The 12,111-nt window shown below is 45.0% G+C and overlaps 1 protein-coding gene across 14 annotated transcripts in view; it reads right to left on the bottom strand.

Annotated features, from left to right (window-relative positions):
* The window catches only part of NF1 (neurofibromin 1), a 246,780-nt gene that overhangs the window by 121,342 nt on the left and 113,327 nt on the right, over positions 1-12,111 (bottom strand). For all 14 annotated transcript variants that reach the window (XM_027862574.1, XM_027862586.1, XM_027862578.1 and 11 more), the window contains 7 exons: positions 11,816-11,938; positions 11,245-11,328; positions 10,101-10,217; positions 7,955-8,136; positions 7,646-7,857; positions 2,123-2,284; positions 1,901-2,004 (listed from right to left, as the gene is read on the bottom strand). In XM_027862574.1, the coding sequence (XP_027718375.1) occupies positions 1,901-2,004; positions 2,123-2,284; positions 7,646-7,857; positions 7,955-8,136; positions 10,101-10,217; positions 11,245-11,328; positions 11,816-11,938 (984 nt within the window). The remainder of the gene's footprint in view (positions 1-1,900; positions 2,005-2,122; positions 2,285-7,645; positions 7,858-7,954; positions 8,137-10,100; positions 10,218-11,244; positions 11,329-11,815; positions 11,939-12,111) is intronic.

Raw genomic sequence — 12,111 nt, 5'->3', positions numbered from 1 at the left:
AAAGAAGCCAGTGCACCCGTTCCTGTGCCCCAGTCTGAGGTGTTCCTTGTCTCATGCCCACCAACACACCACGGCAAGAAGAGGACGTACTGTTTGCTCCTCACTGTGGCTTCCAGATTCTATGCCATAACTCAGCCAACTTGGCAACCTCACTTGGTTTTGAGGTTGACATCACTAGGTTATACCACCTGGCCTTCAATCATGTCACAACAATCTTGAGATCATTCTCTTGTCTTTCTCAAAGAGTTCCCTGGACTAGAGCATTTCAATCCACAAAGTGATGTCCCCTGAAACGCCATGGCCCTCAATTCATCATCCCATCTCCCGAGAGCGACATCTCTGCTCTATCTCAGATCTGGAACTTTCAAATTCCTCTCTCTGATCCCATTCCCCGACACTGCAGGCTTTCCTCGTCAATCCCTGCTGCCCTGGCCTTATCTTCCTCCCTTTACACTCTCGACTCTTTATGCGATCAGTTCAACTACCCCCAAATTCCCAGCTCCCTGGCCCTCACCACTCGTGTCTTTCCAAATCCCAATCACAGGAAACTCCTGCTATTTTCTCTGTTCCTAATCCACTGCTGAACATTACAAAAAAAAAAAAGACAGGCAACTTTGCTGAATGGGTCCATTACAAATACATGTATCTCATCTTTACGGGGACTCTCACTAATACAAAACAAGCCTTTTCTTCTTCTCTGGTTAACTCTCTAACACACTCCAGGCAGCATCTGCTGCTCTCTCTCCTCCAACACTCAACCCTAGGCTCTTCTCAGCCACAGACCTCGCCTCCTTCTTCTGGAGAAAGACAAAAGTCACCCCTTCTCCCTTGCTCTGTACCTCACACCATTCTCCATTCCCTATAATATCATGGTCCATTCTCTCTCACTCTCCTCAAGGCCCTCGTGGGAGCCTGTGCCTTGATCTGCCCTCGTGCAGTCTCTCCTTGCTCCTTTCCTGATGCCTACAAACATGACGGCTCTCCTCCATCCTTGGACACCCTTCACTTGACACTGTTTCCCTTTACACGTTATCTTCTCGCGCTCCTTCCTTCCAACTCCTACAACAGAAGGCTTTACAGCTGCCTTTCTTCACCTCCCCCCAGCTTCTACCCTTTGTCATCAGACCTCATGCCTCTTCCTGGTTAGATACGACTGTTCCGTTGCCCGGTGCCAAGGCCTCTTCGCACGCCTCACGTGACCACTCTTCTCTGCAGAGCCAGCCACTGTGAACCAGCCACGGACATCTCGCCCCAGGCCCTGCCTTCTCTCTTGGGTCTCCTGCTGCCTGGAGACATGTTCATTTCCTCCCCCTGCCCCTCAGCTGCTGGCTGGGTCTGCTCCAGCCCGTGTCCACAATGTCTCCCCCATCCATCCTTTCCTTCTCTGCCCTCTCCTCGCCAGCTCACGTCACTGCAGGAGCATCTTGATGGCCTCCCCCCCAACCCGGACCCATGTTGGCCTCTCCCTCCTCCAATCTAGACCCAAGCACTCGCCCAAATGCTCCTCCCCGTCTGAGGCATGAGATGCAGAGCCCTCCCAGCCACAGCTCTCCATGGCCTGACCCCAGCCCGTCTTCTTCAGCCTTGCTTCCTATCACTGCCCGTTCAAGCTGTTCCACAAGCCTAGCATACCATCTTCTCTCTCCCCACTCTTTACACGGGCAGAGACCCACGTGTGGAAGGCACTCTGTGCTAACCTCACCCTCGCAAAGCTCTCCACTGACATGGTGCTCACTCCTCCAATGACCTGCTCCCCCCTAGGAGAGAAAACGCCCGAGGGGGAGCCAGGCTCATTTGAGTCCTGCCCCCAGAAGTGCCTTAAGCATGGGGGGCACTCAAGAGAATACCCGTGGAGCTAGGACAAGTTTAAGAGGAACTGGATGGCTGTCTCATTACCAACCTGGTGGGATCAACCTCAAAGCTGACATGCTGCCACTCAGAGGATGTGATAACAAAGCGCAGTAAAGGCTCCAGAAGCTTTTGCAGGTAGGTAGCACCATAGACCTACAGAGAAGGACAAGCAGAAGTCAGTGATTACGTCGATCTGGGGCAGCTGGGAAATGGCAAACTGCGGCCCTCTGCTCCCCGGGCAGGGCAAAGGGAGAAGAGAGAAGATACCAACCTTAAAACAGAAGGTCATGATTTTACTGGCCAAGCTGTTCCCTCTAAAAAGCGTCTGCATGGAGTCTGCCAGCTCAACTTCCTTAGAAAACATGTTCCAAAGCAGCTGGTAGAGTAAGTGTCGGGAATCAAAGAGAGTAACAAGGACTCGAGCAAGTTCATCCTGGAAAGGATTTTTTAAAAAAGGAGAATAACCCAAAGGAGAATCAGACACAGCAGAATGAAAGCTGCAGCACTGCACTCCACCACCCTGCACGCGTGCTGCGATGCTGCCCTCCCGTCTCTGTGATCACTATTGAATGCGCTAGCGACAGCAGTGAACGGGAAGGATTTACTACTAACAGGCCAAACACTAAGAAAGATGGGAGGTTCCAGGGGCCATGTCAAAAGGGAAACTCTAATTCCATGAAGTTGTGAGCTCCTCAAGGACAAGGGCTCTTTTTGCCTTTCTGTGCACCCCCAGCAAAGTGCCTGGAACACAGCAGGTGGTTAATAAATGCTTGCTGGCTTGATTGTTGAGGATGGGCAGAGAGGACAGCTGAAAACAAGAGAATTCATTCAGAAGTAGACAAGCCTATAGTTCAGAAGAGATAGGGAAGAGATTGTGTGCTGGGGCACACCTGTAATCTCTGCTACTGGGGAAGGCAGAGGCTGCCAGAGCACCTGCGTGGTAGGGCTAAAGCCAGACGGGTATGTGCTTTCTCTGGCACAAACAGGGTGATGGGGGGGGGGTGCCGAAGGGAGGCAGGAAGGGAAGGAGAGAGGAAGGAAGGCAGGAAGGAAGGCCTGCATAAAATATGACCTAAGAGAACAGAAAAGATCTATTGTGGAAGAGGAACGGAAGCATAAGAGAAATAAAACAATAGTAACTATTTCTGGGGAAATCAGAAAGAGAACATGCTAGAAGCAGGTAGATAAGAAAGGCAACATTGGCCTAGAATATAAACTGATATAGGGTAGAAAACGATTTTCTAATCCAGCAAGAGATAGCACCAATTATAAAAGATAAAAAAGGTAAAATGTTTACATAAAACTAAAAGCTTCACCAAAGAAAATTAAAACGCACGGAATAAGGGAAGTGGTTGATTAGGGAAGGCTATCAAATATTGCTGATAAGGATTGGATATGCAGGATATACAGACAAATAACAGAATTGTATCTAAGACCAAAAGCCATTGGCCAATAGAAAACTGTTCAAAAGATATAAACAATCAGTTCTCAAAAGAACACAAACTATTAACAATGAAATGAAAGAATGCCTGAAATCACCAATAAGAGAAACACGAATCAAAACAATTCTCAGGTTTTATCTCACCCTCAGCAAACTGGAAAATGTGTCAAAAGAAGTAAAAAGTCAATGTATGGAAGAACTGTGGAAAGACGGCCACACTAACGCATTGTGGAGAGAACTGTGAATTAGTTCAGTCACTTTGGAAAGCAATTTGGGATTGTGCTAAGAAAGTTAAAAGTTACCGAGTTCATGCCTGTGAACCCAGAGATTCCCTTGTTAGGCCAAGAGGTGACCGACAATAAGAAAGGCCCCACAGACACCAAAATTTTTTCTAACAGCACTGTTTTTTTGATAGTAAAGAAGTGGAGACAAAGAGCCGCTCCATGAAAGGGAAGAACAAAGCACTAAGAGTGCACAAACATCCTTGAAGGCGACCATGCTGTAAGAAACAACGTGACAGCTAGAGAAGGCGCAAAGCGAGACCTTGAAGGACGCTTGCTATAACAACACCCGTCACAGAGCCAGTGAAACTGCACACAGCCTGGCCCCAGAGAAGACCCCCACCCCCACCCCCACTGCCCCCTGCTTCTGTGGGGGGGGGGGGGCACTGCATGGGGCAGATTTTTTCATGTGTTCATATGTTTTATTACTGATTTTTTTTTTCTCTTACTCCTCCTTTCAAAAAAATCCCTTATAAGGGATGGTTCTCTGGGATGAGGAGGGAGATAGGGGGAGAAATCTTAGGGATGCAAAAGCAAAAACCATCCATAAAAATCTATTTTAAAGTAATAAAAACCCTTGTCAATCTGGTGCGGGTAGGGATATGGGTGAAGACCACAAGCAGTGATGCCTCAGAAACTTTAAGCAGAGAAAGAGAAAACAAGTTCAGAGAAGGTTTTCCCTAATCATCCTGTGGGGGGAACATCAGAGTGAAGGCGAGAAGGGGCCCCAAGTTGTATCCTCCAATTCCTGCATTTTACCAGTGAGGAAACCAAAAGTGACTTGCCCTGGGTTACACAAATACTAAGCTGCAAAGGCAGGACTGAACCCAGGTCTTCCTACCCCACATGCAGGACTTTCTAGTGGGCCATCCTGGCTCCCTCTGTATGTCAAATGGAGAAGAGCTGACAGAGGTTTTAGGGTCCTCGTCCCTCCTCGTCTCTCTCCTCCAAGGCAGCGAAGCCACGTTCCCTCGGCGTTCCCTCACAGAACGGAGGGAGGGGTAATATTTAAGAAAAAGAGCAGCCTCTCTAGACACAAGGAAGGCCAAGGGCCCAACAACACTGCAAACACAGAGGGACTGAACCTCAGGGTGTCCGGAAAACAAGACATCACATACTTGGAAAAAATCATGGCCATGACCACTACACAGTTAAAAAAACCAATCCAGAAAAGATGGGCACCTAGCTACCCACACGCATGTCCCGCCACATCCACAAAAGCCGAGTGGAACCGGCCAAGGTGCAGAGGCCTCCTGAAAGGCAGGAAAAGAAAACAAAACAGACCCTCTTCTCTAAAAAGCGGCCAGAAATCGGTAGGGAATGCCACGTGGCTTTGCTAACCACAAAAAGGCCTTCGCTTGGTTGTACTGAAGGAGGAAGGAGGAACACGGAAAAGGGAGAAAGGATAAAGGGAAGGAGAGAGCCTGGAAATAAAGTGGGCGGTCAGTGATTAGGGATCAGCCAGCAACTTAAGAGCAGGAAGGCATTACTGTGCAGTAAGAAAGGAGGAGGAGGACGAGGACTTGTGAGAAACCTGGGGGGAAGATGTGTCTGGGCCGCTGCAGGGGGAAGCCAGCCAGCCCTGCGGCCTGGACGGCTGGTGGAGCACTAAGCTCCTCCTGGCCCTGTCCCTTCCAGAGAGCCCCAGGGCCACCATCCCCCCAGCAGATGGGAAGCTCCCTGAAGGCAGGAACCGTTCTTATTTTTCTTATTAGTATCTGTGGCACTTAGCACAGTGGCTGGCACAGAGTAGGGGCTTCATAAATGTTTACTGAACAATATGCCCAATGACTAATATAAACTATAATAAAACTATATAAACTATAATAAAACTAATATAAACTATAATAAAAAACTCTGGAGCAAAACTGAACTCGGAGACACTGTCGCGATAAATCATGGCTCTAGAGAAGAGGTGAGGCAGAGAGGTGAGAGACGAAGGGTGTGGGATACCGCATATATGGTGAGATTCCATAGTCACTATGTCTGCTGGTTCTGCTTCACTGGCTTTCTTTGTTAGAAAGTGCTCAGTTGGTAGCAGCAGTAGAGGTGGCGTTTATGCTCAGATGTGAAAAGATAAAGATATAAAAACAAAAGAAATTTATTAAGAAATCTTAAGCACTTGATAGAGGAAAACACTATCAGCTACCACTGAACAAGGTACGATGCTCCCACGACATCCAGAATTACGTAAGATTCCTGGAAGACAAAGGACTAAGCGTGTAACTGAAACTTGGAAGTAACTTGGAAGTAACTTGGAAAAGGCTGTGCTGCCAGGAGGGGCACAACAGGACTAGAGAAAGGCCTGGGCAGTGGGCTCCAGCGCTCCACTGGCAACCAGACACACCATCAAGAGACTGAAAAGAAGCCCCCCAGCAGGCAGGTAAAGGAGACAAGACCAGGGCTGGAAGGGAGCACAAGGCAGTGACAGGCACCACGTAGAAGATGTCTCAGGCCACAGTCAGCACGGCAGAGTGAGTCTGGGTTCACTCAGAACGACTGGCTTGATTATGTTGGGTCAGAAGTGCCTCACGAAGATGAGGAGTAGTGAGGGACAGTGAGAGGGGAGGGCCCCAGAGCCCAGTCAGTCTGACTTTGCTGTTTTCTGGGAGAGACTGAACTAAAACAGCTAGATTCTGAGGAAGGGGAGAAGTAGGAAAAGAACAAGGATTATTGAGCAAGGCCTGAAGTCGTGCAGTATTTTGCTCTATACCCTATATTATCAAATATATTCTGACTAGCTGATCAAGCCCTAAAATGCTAATTCTATGCTCTAATATGGAATCGAGTGCAATTTGTCAAACAATTTAGCTGTGAACAGAAAGCACATTATAGGGTTTAGATTTTGAAATCCTTCTTCCACTATCATCTCCCTCCCCCCTCCCAAAAAACCCTATACATCTGAATAGAAAGGAACCTTCAGGCAGGAGTCCAATAGGATTGAGCAATACTTTTATGGCTCAACCAAATGTGTGTATTTTATCACATCATACCTTAGAAGCACCTCATAAACTTTCCCCAAACAGTTAAAAGAAATTCTTCATTAAAGTAAAGGCATCAGCCTAGTTATCATGAACAACAAAATTCAACACAACACTGAAAAACAATTTCCTACAGTAAAGAAAATCTAGGTTTCCTATGACTTATTAGAGTCAGCATTTTTTAAATTATGAAAATTGCCAGGAGTTGTGTTAACTTCAGATATATAATGAAAGAAATCCTCTTAAGTAATTACATTAGTTTTCAAAATAACCAATCATGAATTAATCCCAGGGCTCAAAAGGACTGCCATCCTATATGCCTTTCCCCATCTTCTGAACTAAGTAAAATTGAATCATCTGTTCTAAGCAAGAAGCCTTCTCTCTTTCCTACAGATTGCCAAGAAGAAAGGCATGAGATTGGAGCTTTGAACAGCCCAAGTGTAAAAACATGACACTTTCATCTTAGAAACAATTTAGTGACTGCACTAAAATTAGGTCAGCTCAGGGACAGGGCTGCCAGGTGCAACTCGAAATCCTGTTCCACAGCTGCCTCCTGCCAGCACGGAGGTGGTCAGTCCTACCTGTGGAACAGATTTCTAATGGACCTGTCAATGAACAGGGCTGTCTGCCTCAGGACATTGAAGGAGGGGTATAACATAACAGGTTGATGCATTTTCTGGCCACAGTGATTCAAAAACCTTCTACTAAGGAGAGGAAATCTGTGGTAGGAGAGAGAATATCTAGCCCAATGCAATCACAGGTCACTGAAGGTCTTCTGAACATGATCTCAAAAAAGCTTTCTTTCAAATTAAAGAGGAAGCAACAAATCCCCAATTGTATATGCTCTGGTTAAAAAAAATAAAGAGAAATCTTTATGACCCTAAATATAAATCAGCTGATTAGATAAAAAAGGGGGATGAAGTGTAATAATGGAAACAGTCCTGTGCCAGGAGACAAAGACTCGGTTTTTCATCTCGGCTCTGCCATCGTCTGCCTATAAGAACTTGGACTTCTCCCGGCGAGAGCCAGGCTAGACGATCTCAGGAGGCCCTTCCAGTTTGGAAATTCTTTAAGCCTACCAATGAACTTACCCACTGAGAACAAGGCACCACATTGGCCAGAGCCATGGCTATGGGGAGCTCTCCTTGATCACCCATCATTGTGACCAACTCAACCAGTCTCTCAAATCGATCGGCTAACACGGTTTCTGCAAGCGTGTCAAATTCTGTGCCTTGCTGAAGAATTTTTGTGAGGACTTCCATGAACGTGGCTCTTGTCTGAAGATCTTTGTGATAACCCAATCCTAGCACAGTAAAAGCAGCACAAACTTAACTAAAGCACGCTCAGTAACGTCACTTCTCCTCCTCGCGCACACCAATCTTTGCTTCTAGCGGCCTTACCTATGGAGTGCATGAGGCCGCTGTCAACGTTAGCATTGAGCAAGTTGGACATCGCCAGCACGGTGCAGTGCCTCAGCGACGCCAGCCTTCGAGACATGCCTCGCTTCCTGCCCCCGATCTGGGCACTCTCCTCTTCAACCTCACTGCAGTCATTGAGAAGGTTCATAAACAGTGTGAAATACCTGAAAGGGAGAAGGCCAATCCTTAGACAAGAAACTCCAGACAGTGAGGCTGCAACAGATGGAGAGAATCAGCTGCCTATCTCCCAAAGGAAGGCGTTAGTGGCTCAAGGTCAGAAGGAGAAGCATCCCCGCCTTCCACCACCTCTTCTACTGGCCAATGCTTTCCCCTCCTCTCTGCACTGTAAATACAGCCTTTAAGTCCCTGTTAGCTCTCCTAAGAGAATGTGATCTCCTTGAGAGCAAGGCCAGGTGTTCGCTTCTCCTCTGCATCCCTAAGACTTAGCATGATGCTAAAATACTTAGCATATATGAAGCCCTCAATGTTTGCTGATTGACTTGTTACTCATCTAAAATTGTGTTATAGTGAAGAGAATTGTTTTCGTTGCTTTTTTTTTTAATATGAGGCAATTGGGGTGAAATGACTTGCTCAGAGTCACACAGCTAGTGAGTGTTAGGTGTCTGAGGTCACATCTGAACTCAGGTCCTCCTGACTCCAGGGCCAGAGCTCTATCCACTATGCTCCTCTGAATAGAATTTTGTTCTGAGATAACATAACAAACTACCTGAGCACCAAATGAATGGATTTTTATTAAAAGACTAAATTCTGTTCTAATACTAAAACATTTTGGAAGTAAAATGGTTTGTGTGTGGAGCCATTCACCATTTAATAAGGTGATATTCACTTTAGTGCATCCCATCAAGCATTTTTCTAAAGGTCAAAAGTTGGCATACTGGTTAGAATCCTTTATTTTTTCAGCAGCTCCGTGTCGACAGATATCATGACTGTCACAAACTCATGAACATAACAGTACCTTGCCAGCAAAACACTCGACTACTCATGAGATCGCCCTAGCAATTCATGTAGGAAAAACCAAATGGATAAAAATATTTCTACTCCCCAGCCTAAGGCATGCAGTTGGGAGAGGTATGATTTTGGTACATGAATATGAGAAAGACAATCAAGACAGAGAGTAAGCTGCAACCAGAATGGAACAGGAAAACGAGAAGCTAGACTGTGGTTGGGAAATTGTACAATGTTTTCAAAACTCCCCCACTGTAACACATAAAAGCACATTTTAGACAAAAATGTTCTCCCAATGACCTTGTGAAATTCTGAATCTCAACACTACAATTTTCTGCAAAAATCAAGCTGTAGGAGATTCAGGGGGCATCTGAGAGACCCATAATGGGCATATAACAGGCTCTAAATTATTTCCAATAATTACTTGTATTAGAGGTAGGAAAACTGAGTGGAAAGTGTACAGTACTTGAATGGCTATAAAGATGAGAGTTCAAATCCTGCTCAGGTCAATAAAATACTCTCCTCAGCTGCGGACACATGGGCGAATCAAATGACTTCTCTGACTCTCAGGCAAGTTTCAGAGACTTCTCTACTAGCTATACCCAGGATGCAAGCTACTCCAGAGCTTCCCCCAAGGAAATCAGAGATTCCTGACACATGACTGTGCCCAAGAAGCCACATAAAGGCTATAACTGGAAACAGAGAAAGGATGTGGGCAAGGGGTACCATAAGAAGGTGGGATAACAAGCAGAAGGACCAGGACCCGCAAAAGAGAAAAGAACTGAAGGAAGGCCTCTATCCCTCCATCTTCCATCTTCCATCCTCCACCCTCTGTGGAGGCCGTGGGAAGAACACAGACCAAGGCGGCACAGGACAATGTGACTGACCCTACGGACAATCAAGGATTCCCCGATGAGAATGGAGGTATGAAGAAGTAGGGAGCTGCTTCCTAACTTGAAGACAAAGTTTTACTCACATTCACAGAATGTTTCAAGAGACAGCAACTCGTTATTAACTACAAAAAAGCCAAACCCTATTTCATGCAATGTCTTTGATTTCAGCAGGCTGCCATCTTGTCAGCCTCACTTTGTTGCTCTGGGTCTAGGGGAGAGAATGGTTCTTTTTGGCTCTAAGCTTTAGGTTTAAAAAGACTAAAATTTACTTAAGAAACAGTTGTGATTTGGCTTCCATCAATTCCACCCCATCTCCTTCTTCAGGCTGTAAAGGGAGCCCAGCGAGCAAAGACACCACTGCTTCCATGCTTGCCTGGTCCAAATCTCTGGGGAGAAAGCGGCAGAGAAAGGGAAAGCCTTTAGGTAGACATTTGTTCAAAAGTCAAATGCCTTCAAGACACAAGCAACTCTAAACATCGATTCCACTAAACAAACTACTAATTTTTTTTTTAAGGCATTAGGGTTAAGTGACTTGCCCAGGGTCACACAGCTAGTAAGTGTCATGTGTTTGGTCAAAGGCCAGATTTGAATTCAGGTCCTTCTGACTTCAGGCCGGTGCGCTATCCACTGCGCCACCTAGCTGCCCCACAAATTACTAACTTAACATCTTAATATGCATCAGTATGGATTAACCATGGATTTAGTTTGTAGTACCCAAAGTAGGGGAAGAAAAAAAGATGCATTTTAAATGGAAAGAACATTTGTAGAAACTAAATTACTTTGAGTGACCACTTCCTTAAATCAAATTGCATGTAAACAAGTGTATAGCACCAGGGCCCAACAAAGTTTAGAAATCTATGGGATGCACGTGGAAAAACAAACAAAATACCACCACTAAGCCCTTTGAATTTTTGAAAGAAATTCTTTCGGATTATCATATGTGCAAGACACCTGGTTTCCATAGTCATTTTTCAGTTGAGAGGCATAAGGGCTTTAAATTAAACAAAACACAGTAAACAATTTCTTCTACAGGAAACGACCCCCCCTGCCGAGGATGATGACTTCTCTGTCCACCACTTTATTACACAAACACTAAATTTAAAATCACATTCTCTTGTGAGATGCTCAATCACAAAATAAATGGAACCTAAGATTTTAAAATTCTAACAGAGACCAAAATTTGATTTCCTAAGCTGGGAGTCACATATACAGCTGTTCTAATATGTAAATTAAGATCCTCCTGAATCACTGAAGCATTAAACTGACCTTGGGAAACAAAAGAAAGGAGATACTGACCTTTAAAATGCCCAAACATAAGAAGTGTAACATTCAAAACAAACCTTACAATGGCTGCAGAGTTTACGAAACTAACGTCGTATGATACATTAAGGAAAAGTCTTCATACATCTTTACCTAGTTAGACATTTCACATCTTCATCCGCTGTTTGGTTAGATGTTCCCATGACCCAATCTGTCAGATATTCTACCATTTTATTCCTATAAAAGAAAAAATGAGAGCAACCAGCCAGATTTTTTAAAAAGAAAATCTATGTAGCATTTTTTTTACTTTTTATGGCAGAGATTATTTAGCAAAAAAGTTCCTCCAGATGGGATTTCATGACAACGTCAGAAAAAAATTCTGCCACCCCTGTCAGAAAGGAGATAAAGAAAGTCTGAATTGATGAGCCTCAATATTAAGGAGAGAAAGAGTAAGACAAAGGAAGAGAGGAAGGGAGGGAGAGAGAAAAAGAAAGATATATATGCATATAGGTTATGACCATCTAATTAATGGTTCTGAAGTGAGGACAGTTTAAAGCGTTCTGAATTCTGGGTCATTTGAAAGAAGAAGGGCAGAAGCAGATGTGTAAGAGAACCAGGTACTCTACTTTTCAGGATGGTCTTTAAGATGGTACTGATCTCTCTCCATGTGTTTTCACTTAGCACGATTCCATTGGGAGACAGGCATATTGCTAGTTTGACTCACCTAAATTTCATCTCCTGGCAAAATGAAAGGTCATCTCTCCTCTCCATCATTACTTGAACCAGCTGGCAGAGCTTCGTTTTGATCTGAATTGCCTGTACCAAATTCCCAAACACTCTAACATATCTGCATAGACACAGGAACATTAAAAATAGTCAATGTTAACACATACACACTCTTGGCAAGAGTCTACTCTACAGTCTTCAATGCAAAGATAATTCTACTAAAGAGGAGCTCAGGAAATCATGGTCTATGGTTATTTTTACCAGGGCACAAACGTGACTCCTCACCGCCATATG

Source organism: Vombatus ursinus, unplaced genomic scaffold (genome assembly GCF_900497805.2).
Source record: "Vombatus ursinus unplaced genomic scaffold, bare-nosed wombat genome assembly UNPS02014768.1, whole genome shotgun sequence".
Taxonomy (NCBI): Eukaryota; Metazoa; Chordata; class Mammalia; order Diprotodontia; family Vombatidae; genus Vombatus; species Vombatus ursinus.
The sequence above is the reverse complement of the archived record's forward strand: the minus strand, read 5'-3'. Positions and strand labels throughout refer to the sequence as shown.